This window comes from Cupressus sempervirens, chromosome 5, assembly GCF_028749045.1.
Source record: "Cupressus sempervirens isolate cs-2001-9-10 chromosome 5, ASM2874904v1, whole genome shotgun sequence".
NCBI classification, from domain to species: Eukaryota; Viridiplantae; Streptophyta; class Pinopsida; order Cupressales; family Cupressaceae; genus Cupressus; species Cupressus sempervirens.
The window spans coordinates 264,163,680-264,180,355 of NC_143122.1; the positions used below are offsets into that span (position 1 = coordinate 264,163,680).

At 33.0% G+C, this 16,676-nt stretch overlaps 1 protein-coding gene across 1 annotated transcript in view; it reads left to right on the top strand.

Annotated features, from left to right (window-relative positions):
- The first annotated feature begins 10,280 nt into the window (after window positions 1-10,280).
- LOC149555564 (pentatricopeptide repeat-containing protein At3g22690-like) overlaps window positions 10,281-16,676 on the top strand; it is a 28,111-nt gene continuing 21,715 nt past the window's right edge. Inside the window, exon 1 of the mRNA XM_089829677.1 lies at window positions 10,281-12,402. Within this exon, the coding sequence (XP_089685803.1) occupies window positions 10,482-12,402 (1,921 nt within the window). The 5' untranslated portion in view covers window positions 10,281-10,481. The remainder of the gene's footprint in view (window positions 12,403-16,676) is intronic.

Below are 16,676 nucleotides of genomic sequence, written 5' to 3' on the forward strand. Positions count from 1 at the left end.
CCATTTGGGCCCGGGGCTTTATCCCCTCCTAAACCTTTTAAAGCTTCAGTAACTTCACTCTCTTTGATGAGATCCATTAGTGCTTTGTTTTGAGATGCTATTATCAGTGTCGAGATAACATTCAACACTTCATCCACATCATTTTGATTCTTTGCAATCTGTTGTCCCCTATGAGAGAAAAAATTAATTGCTTCTAAATTGATTTCCTCTTTATCTTGGATGAGAACCCCTTCAAAATATTGAATCTCATAGATTTTATTAGTCGCCCTTCTAATTTTTACTAAATTATGAAAAAATGAGTATTCCTGCCCCCCTCCTTTAACCATACTTCTCTTGATTTCTGCCTCCAATAAGTTTCTTCTTTATTTAGACATGCTTCTAATTCCTTTCTGAGAATTTTCTCCTCCTTAAAGTCCTCCTCAAACATACAATTTTCAATGACGTTAAGGCTTAAAAATTTTAATTTCTCCTCTAGTTCCTTTTTTTTAATAAAAAATGTTGCCAAAATGTTCTCTATTCCAAATCTTCAACTATTCCTTGAGGAATTGTAATTTTTTGAAGAAAATGAAGGCTTTGTTAACGTTCCTTGTTGGAGCGTTATTCCACCATTCTGCAATCAGGTTTGCAAAGCCTTCAATTTTCATCCACATGGCCTCAAATTTAAAAGGACACCTATCTAGAGTTTTTTTTTTTTCTTGAATCCTCAAGAAAATAGGGAAGCGATCGGAACCTTGATAAGAGAGAATTTCAGCAGAGCATGACCAATTTGTCTCTACCTAATTGCCTACCACAAGAAATCTGTCCAACTTTTCTACTATGTGCACAAAACCTTCTCTTCTATTTGTCCATGTGAAATCCCCTTTTTTGAAATGGATTTCCACTAATCCACTATCATTAACAAAATTACTAAAATCTTTTTGGCTTTTTGAACTCCAGCCGTTCCGACCCTTTTTGTCTTCTAGGTTCAAAATTGCATTAAAATCCCCACCTATAATTGCCACATCATTATCTAAATCTTGCACTTTTGTAGATATGGTTTTCCATAAAATCCTTTTTTGAGCATTATTGTTTGGACCATATACATTTATCACCGAGAAAGAACAGTGTAATTGTTTTACATATACTTTGATCCATTGCCAGTTAGTGTCTAGATGGGTTTCAGTCATTTCTAAAGTATTTGATCTCCATAAAATAGCCATACCTCCTGAGGCTCCCTGAGCCCCTGTCAACAAACATTCCCATCTTCTAAATTTGCTTTTGAAATTGGTAAAATCCTCCTCCTTAATCTTTGTTTCTTGTAGAAGCATCAAATCAGGCTTTGCTTGATCAAGACACATTTTGATCAATCGAATTTTGTCAAGGGCATTGCAACCCCTGACATTCCACTATAGTGTTTTAATGGCTCCTAAGAAAAGGCTAAACCTTTCCCCGATCTCAATATTTTTGATTGGCTTGTTGCATTGCCTGCCAATTCTAGTTTTAATTTGATAGATTTGGGGCCTCTTTTCTTCTTGCTCCCTACATTTGGTTTCTTCTTTTTAGAGCTTATTTTCTCTATGGATCTTTCATCCTGAATGCCTAGATATTCGAATAGACCTAAGTCATTTAGGTTATCTTCCTCTTCTAGAGCCTCCTAAGATGATTATCCTCCTTCCTTTGTGCTACTACTATCCATTGTTTCTTCAAAAGATTCACATAGGTTTTGGCTTGGGAGTACTTCTATATCCTTAAAGACTTCATTTTCCTCTCCTAGTATAGTTCTCCCACTTTGATCTTGCATTTTCAAGGATGTTTCCATAAAATTTCCTTAAAATTCTTTGGGGTCTAGATTTTCAGGTTGGATAATTTCTCTATTCTTATCTGACATCAATATATGATAGGGAGTATCATTTACCTTTTCATGCATCTCTGTTTCCTTCTCCAGATTGCCCATTTGGAAGTCCTTTCCCCTATTTTCTTGCCATTGTTCCATAGGGGTTTCTATCACCAGTTGAGTTGAGATCTATTTATCCTCATGCTCCCTCGCATCTTTTTCCAAAAAAAAATTCTCCACCGTAGCTGACTTCATTGAAGTTGAAATCTCCTAATTCTCGCTGAGATCTTTTAAATGAATATGATTATTTAAGCTTTTTTCTTTCTCCAACTGGCATTCCCTCAATTCCAATTCCTCTAAAAGTTTGTCAGCCTCTAGCCCTTTCCCTTTCATAAATCTGCTACTCTGTAATGCCTCTTCCGAGATTGGATTTTCTTCCCCTTCCCATATCTCAATAGGCTATTTCCATACTCCATTTTTCGTGCTTAGAGTGATGAAGTTTGGGTAAGGGTTTCCTTCCTTCATATTGATTAGAATCCTTGAGTGAGAGGAAGAATCTTTAATGTTCAAAACTTCCTTTGTTCTAACAAAAGTGCCAATCGTGTTCCCAATCTGTGCTAGAACCTCTTCCCCCCAATATTTTGCTAGTAAGTTGTAAAGATTAATCCATATAGGAAACATGTGTAGCTTTTATTTTCTTGGGTCAAAATTTGGCTTCCAATCCTTCATTAATATACCTCTACCTTCTAAAAGGTAAGGGCCATTGTTTAAGATATCCCATTTGTCTATTTTTCTCGGTGCTAACCCCATGTAAAAGTCATTTGTTAGGGTTTTCAACCTACATTCCTTTCCCCATAAAGCTTTACATCCTAACCTTATTGTTCTTACAGAATGCCATGGGCCTAGCCATTTGAAAAAGAAAGCTTTTTCCTTTAATTCACATATAGTTTCTTGCCATTTTGCATTATCTATGTGAATAGTAGACATTACCTCATAGGTGATATGCTCTTCTAAGTTTTGGGAAGGGTCTTTGACTGCCTCTTTCACCTTTGCCAGAGCTTGTTGTCGTTGTTTGGGTCTGTAGAACTTGTGTGCAATCTTTGTATAGTCAAATCTATCAAACTTCCTATAGATAAGCTTTTGTCCATGCACCCGGTTTCCCCATTTCCTCTCATTCCCCCTATTTTGTCTCCTTTGTGGTGGATTGAAATGGTCATTTCTTTGGGGGTAGGGCATCGGTCTCTAAAAACTTGTTTTATTATATCTATTCAGAGGCCATCTATTGTTGATTCGCTGCCCATAAGACTAGCTTGCATGTTGATGAAAACCTAATCGAGCATTTGCTTTCCATCCATGATTTTCCCTGCCATTTGCAAGTAGTCTTTGCTTCCATCATTCAAAGCACTCCCGCTCTCGCTCCTAGGCCATTTCTATTCCATTACTGTGGTAATTTTTATTAACATATTTTGTTTTTTATTTTTTTCCTATAAAATCACAAAATAGATCTGATAGGGAAAACCAAATAACTAAACTGAATTTTGCATTTTAAATATCAATTTCTTTTCCAAACCTACTCAATTTGAAATCAATTAAAAACATAGATCTTTAAACTTTACAAGACGAGGGTTTCAAATTTTCAATCCAATTCCAGATGTTTCTCAAACGAAGAACTGTAAACTCACAAACAAGGGTTTCAACCCAATTGAATTCTGAAAACCATTTTAATCAGACACAGAGAAGACATATAATTTCACTAAATGAACTACTATACAAAACTCACGAGATCCTATTTGGGTCTGATGCTAAACAACGAATGCACAAAACACAAGAATTTTCCTTTCCTTTTGAAAACCCTCTTCCTGACAAACCCGTGTGTGGAGAAATGGGCTCTTATTTCCTAATAAAGAGATTTTCCTCAAATTAGGTCTTCGATTGTGCAATCACGTGAAACCCCTTTTCCTTAGTCACTTTATTATATTTTAATTTCATGCACAAACTTTATGCAATTTAATTAAAATAAACTTTATTAAATTAATGTTTTTTCTCTTTTATTAAATCATGAGGCATTTTTAATAAAATATTTATTAACTTAAATAATATTAATATTTAGAGTTTATTATAAAAATGAAACTCCTAAATATATATATTATTAAATTAAATAAATATGATTATGCCAAAATTAGAACTTTAAATAATTCTTTAAATTTAATTCTTCTATTTAATTAATTTCTTAATTAATTAAATTTAATTTAAAAATTAATTTTTTTAATAAAATTTTCATTAAATTAAATCATTAAATTATCTTTTAATATGATTTAATTACAAATGAAAATCACACCAGACCCACAAAACTAAATACAACTCAATTGAAGACAAAGAACATAATCAAACTCCAAGATCAAAATCATGAATTCACGTCACTTGACGAATTTGAAAGGTAAACAACTCATACACTTGTCCTACTTTCTAGGACAATTGGCTTAAGGTTAGGATTTGGACTCAAGAATAATCTCTCCACTTATACCATTAAGATATTGCGATAGGGCATGCTCATCCTAGCAATTCAGGAAAGTTGATGCCCGATACGCAATTTGCATAAAATCTGTGCATGTACATGCACATATAATCTAAACTAAATAGACAATGACAGGGAGTGGTGCATCGTGTAGATCCCAACTAGTAGGTGACTATGACTCCCTCCCTCAACCACATCAAAAACATCAATCATAAAATAAAACATACACGTACACCATACACATGCAAGTATAGGGTAAGTAACCATAGAACTGCATATAAATCATTCATCTAACTAAAATAATGAAATAATTGTATCACTATATGAACATACATGTATCATCATGAACACATGAAATAACTAAGTAACTCATTAAATAAATCAATTGAGTATGAAAGAACATTTAATCAAATTTGGTAAAACATAGCCATCAAACTGGCCTAAAAGAATTCAACAATATAATCTGAAAAGTAAACTAAGGGTAGGCATTACATAGTCACAAGTTCAAACCTTCTTGGGTAACATTAAGGGAGGATTGTTGGACTAATCACCAACATTCCTCTTTTGGATTTGTGGCATGGATTAATTGCCTTCTATGGTTCTATAAGTTTAGTGATAGTATCATACATTGACATGTAGATATTTTGGTGCAATGACAACCCTAGTTTGTAATATTCTTGTGTCATTTTTTAATCATGAGGAAAATGATAATTTAGAATCTATTCTTATTTTTGTAGCACATCATCTGCTTAAAATTTTAAATTAAAGTCAGGGAAGGGAGTATAGAAGAAAAATAATACATGGATCTCTTTCTTATTATTTCCTATTTTTATATTTAAACATTCTAGATTGAATGTCTATTAAGAAATAATCATAGGACCATGAGCTCCCCCCAAAATTGCAGCTAAAATTGTTGAACAAAAGTTGGTAGGTAAAACAAGTGTCACATAGTGACATGTACTTGCCATTGTAATTTGTTGTAATTGAATTGGCCATTCAAATCAATTTATATTATAACTAACATCATAGTGAAAAATAAGCAGGTAAGATGTAAATTAAAAGTAACATTATAGTGAAAAATAAGTAGATAAAATGTAAATTAAAAATAACACTAGTTAAAAAAAAAGATAAGATGTAAATTTTAATATAGTATGTTATGATTAAAAATGTAATTAAACATGCAACATTTATATATGTTAGCTGATCAAGTTGTAAGATAGTCATTATTGAGATATTGGTTTGTAATATTTTATATAATTATAATAGAAATATAAGAGCTTAGTACAATGGATAAAAATATTGTACTATTGTTTCAATATGTCTTTTATATAAATTTTAGAATTTGATTGATTAAGTACTTAAGTGAAACTTAGATACCTAAAAATAATTTTTTGGGTAAAATTTGTAGATCTACTATGGAATAGGTTTAATTTAATTCATAAATATTTTGATAACGTGAAAAGAACATTGAAAGTGTAAATATTTTCAAACATTAAAATTGCACTAAAATTATAAATATATATTTTATAAAAATTATTATCATATTAAAAAAAAAATAGCATTGGATTTGTAGTTAACTATATAGTAATAGATAAAAAGTAATTAACAACATATTTATAAAAATTTAAAATATTAAATACTAATAAAACATAATAACTAGCCTAAAATATAGCCGAAAATAAATGAATATGGAGAGGCCTCCGCAAAAAAGGGTTATATAAGAACAAATTAAATGAACTAATCATCGTTGAAGAAATAGTTATAATAATAAATTATTCTAGCAATCACACCTTAGTGTGCAATGTGTATGTTGTAGATGTATGGAAGGTTAGCATATTTCTCCCTTTGTTGGTTCCTCCCTCTCACCCTCTCTAGATATTCTCATCTCTTTACTAATCAATCTCAGCATTTATATCTCTTTCTATTGTATCCTCTCTATCTTTCCCTCTTTATGTATCCCTCAATATCCCTCTAGATCTATTTCTATCTCTATATCTCTATTTATCTTTGACTATGTATCATCTTTTCTCCCATCTTATTTCTATATGTTGATCTCTTTCTATATCTTCCTCTCTCCTCTCTATATCTAAACAAATTTCCCTCTCTATCCATCCATCCATCTCTTCCCATCACCCCCTTTCATAGACCTTTAAATCTCTACATATTTATTTTTCTTGCACTATATCTCCCTATATATGTATATCTATTTTGTTATCTCTTCATCTCTTTCTATCCCTAATATATCTCCCCATTTTAGTGGTCATTTATCTTTATCTTTCTCTTCACATAATTTTTTGTCTCTATCTATTTCTCCCTCCCTTCATCCATCTCCCGTGTTTTTATCTCTCAATCTTCATATTTATTTGTATATATGTACTTATCTATATATGAGATCTCTCTATCTATCTAATTATTTCTACCTCCCTCCTCCTCTCTATATCTCCATACCTCCTCATCTCTCTATTAATCCATCTCACAGTTATCTATATATTTTTAATTATCCCCCTGCTTTTTAAAAATCATTGAATAGATTATAAACTAATTCACTAAAAGTGCCAAAGTGAATTAGTAATAGCCTAGAACTAGAACAAGTGCAAGAAGGGGCGCAAGCGCCAGAGTTCCTACCTTTGATGGTGTGGTTGAGATAAAGGTCTTTAAATAGGTCAAACAATGGAAGGATAATACTTAATTGATTAGTGACATAGAACACATTCAACTTTCAAATATTAGAAGCTAAAATTGAATGCCTAATTTTATGGATCATTATAAACAATGTTGTAATGGTTAATAATGCTTGTCCATTCTTGCCTTATGCAATGTACCATTTTTTCACTTTCTTTCAAAAATTAATAATCTAGATTGGTAGACTGGGTAGAGATAAAAAATTGTTTCAAATTGGGATGAATGAACAAAGTTGTTGAAATTCGTACGGGTCTACTTAGTTAGATGCCTTGACTGTGGGATCAACAATTCAACCTCTTGTTAGAATTGCCTATTGAAATCTAGGCAGATGAATATTGCCACTTTTGGTTAGTGTGAAAATTGTACATTTCTTTCAATAAAGGAAAAGGAAATTGTCTAGAGGTTCGTATTTAAGTGCAAAATCTTTAGGCAAGACCAGTAAAAGTAATAGTCAAGTTAGAGCAAGATTGAGGCCTAAATGCTCCCTGTTGAATGCAACAACAAGATAGTGAAATATAAGGATTTTCCCTTCCCAGTCCACTATCAAATTCCAGTCCAGTTAAAAAATCTTTGTGGAACCTTGATCATTAGTTGCAGCGATTCCAATAAATGTTTGATCTATTGTTGCAATATATTCAAATAAGAATTGAATTGTGGTCACATAGGCTTAAAGCTAAGTTTGGTTGAACATGTAACCATTTCTTATGTTTATTTAATAATTTATAAAATCATGTATATATTTCTTTATAAAAAAAAGAGACTGAAATTTGTGTGTAAGTGAGAAAGCCCACACTCTGAATTAACCATGTTTCTGTGTACTATCTGTTTAATTGAGATATGGTACTTTTTTTTTTATTAGAGCTTTCAAATTTGAAATCAAATTTAGGTTTCTTTATCTTCTAGAATAATAGAAGCTTTAACTGGGGCTAGGAGAGTGATAGTGGGATTAATATCAACATTTTTGTGGGCCCAATTGGGGCTAGGAGAGTGACTGTAGGATTAATATTAACATTTATGTGGGCCCTACCAAAAATTAGTTTTGTGAGTGAACTCTAAACAAAAATTTAGGGTCCTACAAACTCATAGAGGCTTGAAATGTTAATGGTATTATAACAAAGTTATAAACCAAGTCACAAGATTCATGTTTTCTTTTGAGTTGAGAAAAGAATAAAATTTGAAATTTGAACAATATCTAGAGTACAGTAAACAAGAGTGTCATCAAGCTTGAATAATCTAAATCAAACTTTATAAAAATAAGGAAAGACAACCAAATTTTAAGATTGATTTCTAATCCAATTATTTTGTTATATTTCTAAATTAAATATGAGCATTACATATATTATAATTTGAGATTTAGATTATCTATTAATTTCATAGAAAATTAGAAGAATATATGGAATTAAAATAAATTTTGTCATGTAAATTGAGGTGCTTATTATTATTAAATCTCTATGACATAACCTATTTGTTAGTTTGTCGTATTTGGTGTTATATATAATTTGACTGAAGACAACTAATAATAATTAGATATTGTAATCACTGTAAAAATGGGACACTTCAAAATCTCAAAAAACATAGTAGTACTTTTTGTGGTAAGATATACAAATATGAAGAGAGATTTGAGCTTCTTGACGAAGAAAAGCCCCCAAATTTGTTCTCTACATGAGGTCCTCATCAATTTTGCTTTCCATCCATCAACAATAGAGACATAGTCTTACTACAAATCCTCTGTCAAAACCATAAGATTCAAACTAGTCTCGAATCCTTCATATTTATAAGACTATAATACTTTACAATTTTCTTCCTATCATCAGGGAAAAATAAAATACTATTCATGTGAATTGAGAAGAAAGATAGGCGACCCTACCTTTGAGAAATCATGGACAAAAGAATCCTCTCTTTCTTAATTGAACGAAGCTCTTTTGCAACACATCAATGAACTGCAGATCCAATCATTTATTCAATAAATGAAAATATCTGAACTTTTTTTTCCCTTAAATTAAAATCCAAGTTCATGGTAAAAAGCATATAATAGAATCTAGCAGACTACATTTTGTAAGGGACTCACTAAAATATAAGCCTAATTAGTCAGGTTGAGCCAAAAGTTTCACCCTCTAAAAGGGAGATTAAAGAGGTTATGCTCATTCAACACTCAATGGGAATCTCCAAAGGTTTTCAAAATGACTTGACAAAGATCTTATATATCATACATGGCCATATGCTTCGACATCATGCAAATCATAGGCACGTTATTTAATATACTCCTGAAATTTTGTAGAAGTTGTTCCACATGTTTTGTTGTAATCAATGATGATCAACCTGCTTGTTGGCTTCAACCATTTGTAGAACTTCTTAATTAAAGCAAGCCTATCCTGACATTTTTTTAATAATCCTTCAACCAAAGATAAGTTTGATTAGAAAAAAACCCAACTTCATCTAGTCACTATTGTGCCTCTAAAGACAGTCCAAAAATTCTATGAAATCATCAAAAACAATTGACACATGTATGTTGTATAAGAAGTGGCAGTTAGTAAGCTATTGTATGCATGGTTGAACCGCCTTACCTTCAGTTTCACACTTATACCTAACCACTGGTATAAGTCATCCCTTGATGAATGCTAACTTGAGTGGAAAGAGGGCCTTCAAAAAATGGATTTCAAGTTCTACCACAAATAAAATCAGCCACTACCCAAAAAAACCTATGAATGCAAATGAAATGAATCCATGAAAGCTTTACTCAACCTACAAAACATGAAGGAAAATCTAAAACAGTATCAACGTGCTAATAGCCCCCAATCCAAAACGGCACAAACACGAAGAAATATGGCAGAAAGTATTAGAACCCCTGAGAATTCATATGCAAAATGGACAAATGCACATGAATATTGGACATAGCGAAACAAAGTTTTTAATGATCATAAATGCATGAGCTGGAGAAATCTAGCAAAATCGTAAGAATTTAATTTCATTTAATGAACCTACCACTAATGAACTAAATAACTTGTCGAAGATGTCACATTCTAATTTTCATTGAATTTAAGTTTTAAAATATGATTTTTTTCATTGCCTTTTTAGCTAGCAGCCAATACCATTGCAGATAAATGTTATTATTTAAATTTTTTAAATAAGTTCTAATATTAAAACTTTAGTCTATATAAACAGCCTGTAAAATCCTTAGACTCAAAATAAAAGTTGGATTAAAGGAAAGCAATAAAACTACTTTGTTAAATCCCAAACCACCCACATTTTGTTAAAGTCAGGATCGAATATTCAAAGAAGAACACAACGTAGACGTTAAGAAAGGTCAGCAGATTCTGATGGCCACAATGTTTGATAAATTTCAATTGAAGAACGAGTTCCATATCTTCAATATAAGGTTCAGTAAATAGAATTGTACTTCTGAGGTACTAAAGATGGGTGAATTTTTATAAACAACAACAAAAATATCGTTTATTCGACAGAAATGATTAAATGTTTCCATTCTACCGCTTACAGCAAATTCTGTTAAGAACACATAACCCTCGAGAGGTCTCTTGTGTGTATCGTCAAATATTGCAGACATGCATTGGCAAGAAGTCTGTTTCACATGGGAAACAAATCCATTTTTTCATCACTTACAGGGGATTTGCATTTTCTGCACATGCATTTATCGAAAACAAGCTTATCGACATGTATGTCAAATGCGGGAGTTTGGTGGATGCTCGTCAAGTTTTCGCCAACATGAAAGAACGAGATTGCTTCTCATGGAATGCAATGCTTGCAACTTACCGAAGAGATGGGCATCCAGAAGAGGCATTAACACTGTTTCAGGCAATGCAACGAACAGGTGTGCAACCCAATCAGTTCACTTTTCCTAGCATTCTCCAAGCCTGTGCAAAAACTAGAGCTTTGGAACAGGGCATGGAAATCCATCAAAGCATGATGGAATATGGTCTCTTAACAGATGTTGTAGTTGGAAGTGCCCTGTTAGACATGTATGCAAAATGTGGAAGCATATACAAGGCGCGTCAAGTGTTTGACAAAATGCCTCAAAGAAATGAAATCTCATGGAATACCATGATTGCAGGGTATGCACAGAATGGTTTTCTCGTCGAGGGTTTGAGACTTTTCGAAGACATGCCTCAAAGAAATGTGGTTTCATGGACTGCTATGATTGCTGCCTATGCACAAAATGGGTTTGTGGAAGAGGCATTAGAAAGTTTTAAAGCAATGCAGTTGGCAGGCGTAATGCCAAACTCTACAACCTTTGTGAGCATCCTCCCTGCCTGCGCCAAAATGGGTGCTCTGGAACAGGGTTTGTATATCCACCAAAGCATAGTCGAAGGAGGATTTAGGTTGGATGTAGAAGTTACGAATGCCCTCATTGACATGTATGCAAAATGTGGATGGATTCAGAAGGCATGCGAACTTTTTAATCATTTGCCTCAACCAGGCGTGGTTTCATGGAATATATTGACTGCAGGATACATACAAAGCGGTAGTCTTGATAAGGCTTTAGAGATTTTCAACGAAATGCCTACAAAAAATGTGATCTCATGGACAACGATAATCGCAGGATGTGAACAGAACGGGTTTGTTAGAGAGGCCTTGCAAACTTTTAGGCAAATGCAATTGGCAGGTGTAGAACCGAACTCTACAACCTTTGCAAGCGTCCTCACAGCCTGTGCCAAAATGGGCGCCTTAGAATATGGAATGGAAACCCATCGAAGCATAATTGAACGCGGATTTATGCCAGATACTATAGAATCAAATGCACTCATAGACATGTATGCAAAATGTCGAAACGTACAGAAGGCACGCCAAGTGTTCAATAAAATGCCTACACGAGATATGGTCTCATGGAATGCAATGACTTCAGGATATGTTAAAAATGGTATTCTTGACCAAGCTTTACAACTTTTCAAAGAAATGCCTCAACGAAATGTGGTTTCATGGACTCTGATGATTGCAGGATATGCACAGAATGGATTTGTTGAGAAGGCATTGGAAACTTTTAAGAAAATGCAGTTGACAGTTGTAAAACCAAACTCTACTACTTTTGTAAGCATTCTCCCAGCTTGTGGGAAAATGGGAGCTTTGGAACAGGGTATGGATATTCATCGAAGCATAATTGAAAGTGGGTTTTTGTCAGATGTTGTCGTTGCAAATGCGTTAATCGATATGTATGCCAAATGCGGTAGCGTAAAGAAGGCAAGTGCAATTTTTGACAAAATATCCCAACGAAATGTAATATCATGGAATGCAATGACTGGAGGATATGCACAAAATGGACTTTGCAAGGAAGCTATCAAACTCTTTGAGCTAATGAAGCTCTCTGGAACATGTCCGGATCATATAAGTTTCTCTTGTGTTTTATATTCATGTTGTCATGCAGGTTTAGTGGACGAGGGCTGTAAATACTTCAATGGCATTAGCGACTCATATTGCATTACACCTACAATTGATCATTATGTTTGCATGGTTGACTTACTCAGCCGTGCTGGATATCTTGAGGAAGCTCTAGAATTTATCATCAAAATGCCAATGAAACCTGTTATGATTGTGTGGATGTGCTTGCTTGGTGCCTGTAGATCAGAAAAGAATATGCCTCTAGGCTTATTTACTGCTACTCTCCTTTTTGAGCTGGATCCTAAAAATGCTGCTTCTTATGTTCTCCTGTCAAATATGTATGCACAAGTGGGCAGGTGGAATGAGGTTCATAAGGTCAGGAAACTGATGAAAGATAAAGGAGTTAAAAAGATACCTGGATGTAGTTGGATTGAAGTCCATAAAGCAGTACACGCTTTTTGTGTAGGAGACAGATCACACCCGCAAACAAAGAAGATCTATGAAAAATTGGAGGAATTATCTTGCGGAATGAAGGCAGCAGGGTATTCTCCAGACATAAGACATGTATTGAATGATGTTGATAAAGAGGAAAAGGAATCATTCATTCGGCATCATAGTGAGAAGTTGGCAATTGCATTTGGATTGTTAAACACACCCCCTGGAACAACTATTAGAATTGTCAAAAACCTTCGTGTGTGTGTTGATTGCCACACTGCAACCAAGTTTATCTCCAAGATGGTTACAAGACAAATTATTGTGAGAGATGCGAACCGGTTCCATCACTTCATACAAGGGCAGTGTTCTTGTGGAGATTATTGGTGATCCTAAGTGAAGCAATTTGTAAACATAAAATTGCACTATAACAAACAAGTTGTACCATTATGATATTGCTATCTGGATTCAACTCAACTGTGTAATTTTCAAATCAAATTCACTGACCCATGCATGTCAGAAAAAGAAGAGATATGTTGGGATCAGCTTTATTTTCCATTTCTAAAATCGTTATCCTGTGTTCAGAGATCTAAATCATATCCATAGTATGGCATGTCCAACATGGTCCAACTATACCAGTAGGGTGTTTGTTAAAGCCTTATTGTATAATACAATTGAACTCTCAAGACACTGAACTGTCTTATTCAGGAGGCCTGTACATTTTTGCAATTACAAGGTGGAGGAGCAGGTGGAGACTGAGACAAAGGCAAAAGAAGAAGAATGCTTGAAGGAAATAGAAAGGCCAGCTCGAAATTTGAGAAAACAGCTTACATGGCCAATCCAATGCTTGGAGATGATGCGAAGATAGTATTTTGATAGATTTTTACTCAAACCTTTTTCCTTTTGTCTGGATCAGCCTATATTATCAGGTCTACCATTGGAGATAAATTTTACACACCAATCATGCACGAAAACTTACGTAAGTTAATGTGGATTTACTGGTCAGGAATTTCTAGTGTGCTTTCACATGAGGAATTGGCCTTATATATACGGTGCTTAAGAACTTGCATATTGAAGTTTGTAGGTTGATGTTAGAGAATAAAATCTGTACATGTATAATTAAAACCGTAATTAACATCAAATTGATATTAGGAGAGGAGGGTTGGAAGGTTACTTGGAGAGAGTTATACATGCAATGGTCTTTCCTAGTTAGCCTTATCGATCTGTGGACAACAAAGAGAAGCACATGGTTTGCAGCTTCGATTTGATCAAAGAGGGGAAAGAGTATTTGGAATTACTATACATTTGAAACACTAGAAACTTGAGGGGATGAGGAGCCCATGAACCGATGATAAACCTTCATAAAAGACTTTCACAATGTGAGGTGTGTGATCAATTTGGATACTTTATTCATGGAGTCAAAGCCAAGCTTTCAATGATATGTTTGATCAAGAGTCAAATATAGGAAATTTCAAATGTTCTTAAATTTTAGGTAGTCCCAATTTTTGTAATGCTTATCAATTGTTAATTTTTTTTGTTTTTCTTTAAAGTATTGTTTGAAATAATTGAGACTTGACTACAAGGAAAGCTATATCTGATTGAATTGTTTCACTATTTAATTTAAATGTATCTTTGTGCTTTTGGGATTGATTGTGTAAGTTTTTTTGGCATAACGTTTCAGGTCATACTACATGATCCATCATCGTACTACATGATTCTTGTTCTCCTTGACTCTCTTGCATCCCAAGGATGGATTATGTAGTATGATCTAAAGCGTGATGCCAAAAAAACTTACACAATCAAACTCAAACGCAAAAAAACACATTTACGTGGATTGTGGTAATCCAATAGCTTTTATTTAATTTAATTAACAATAATAGATTTTCACAATTCATTATAATCTTATTAGAATATTTCTCAATAGAATTGTGTGTATGATTTTTTACCATAAATGTTTGGAATCATATTCCATGATCATAATAAGAATGTGAGAATTGGAAGATGCAAATGATAATGGATCACGTAATATGATCCAAAACATTGATGGTAAAAAAACATACACAAAGTTGTATCTAGAATCGTTCTCATAAGATTACTTTATTTAATGTATTGTATTAATATTTAATTGGCAACTGTGATTAATAGGCATTGCCGCTATACTAGTTCTTTTCATCTTTAGTGAGTTTGTATTTGGTAATGATAAAATAAAGTCTCATGAGAGGATATGTTGAACACAATAAAGTTGAAAGGACAAGTTGGTTTGTAAGTACCATCATTATATATATATATATATATATATATATATACACACTTTTGTGTCTACCATGTTTTCAATTATTGAATAAAATTTAATAGCCTTGATCTTCTTGACTAGTGTAGATGTTTCTAAGTTGTTTGTTTGAACATAAAATCAATCAATAAGCACTCACTAGAGACTTGGTTATTTTGATTTCTAATAATTGATATGTTTGTCTCTTTCTATTAAGTCATATGTTAATTTACTCAAATTATCTAGTTTAAATATCTTATTATTAAACATTGTACTTGGTTTTTGAAATTATTATGCGTGTAACATATTTTTTTCTTATTTGTTTTTTCTTTCTTTCTGAATATTGGTATTTTGACAAGGATTTTGCACTATTATGATTTGGATATCATCATATCAACCATCATCTTCATTTAAGCTATTAGCACACAACCTTGCATGGGCACACACACACACATGCACCTATTCTTTTGATAGATCATCGTATTCAAACTTTTGTCATTTAACATGCTCTTTTCTTTGCCTATACAGAAACCCCTCATCCACCCACTTGATTTATTGATAGATTTGCACACATGCACTCATGCACTTACTGACTGACTTACTTACTTAGACTCATCCCCAAACCCTTAACTAACTGCACACATTCTCATACATATTTTCATATTCAATCCATTTGTACACATTTCATCATGCAAATTATATTTATAGCACCTATCATGATTATATATTCATTCTATGTATGTCATTTATTGTTCAATTGTGTTGGATCATTTCCATGGTTGTGGGATTGATACCATATTCATCAATCTTAATCCCAACTTTTTAATTTTAAAGATTAAATTTGGTCTCATCCCCCAACCCTTAACTAACTACACACATTCTCATACATATTTTCATATTCAATCCATTTGTACACATTTCATCATGCAATTTATATTTATTGCACCTATCATGATTATATATTCATTCTATGTAAGTCATTTATTGTTCAATTGTGTTGGATCATTTCCATGGTTGTGGGATTGATACCATATTCATCAATCTTAATCCCAACTTTTTAATTTTAAAGATTAAATATAGTCTCATCCCCCAACCCTTAACTAACTACACACATTCTCATACATATTTTCATATTCAATCCATTTGTACACATTTTCGATCCATTTGTACACATTTCATCATGCAAATTATATTTATTGCACCTATCATGATTATATATTCATTCTATGCATGTCATTTATTGTTCAATTGTGTTGGATCATTTCCATGGTTGTGGGATTGATACCATATTCATCAATCTTAATCCCAACTTTTTAATTTTAAAGATTAAATTTGGTCTCATCCCCCAACCCTTAACTAACTACACACATTCTCGTACATATTTTCATATTCAATCCATTTGTACACATTTCATCATGCAAATTATATTTATTGCACCTATCATGATTATATATTCATTCTACGTATGTCATTTATTGTTCAATTGTGTTGGATCATTTCCATGGTTGTGGGATTGATACCATATTCACCAATCTTAATCCCAACTTTTTAATTTTAAAGATTAAATTTGGTCAATTCTTACCCATTTCATTTGTTGGTTTTAGTTGACCAAACACATGTTTAAATGTCTAGATTTC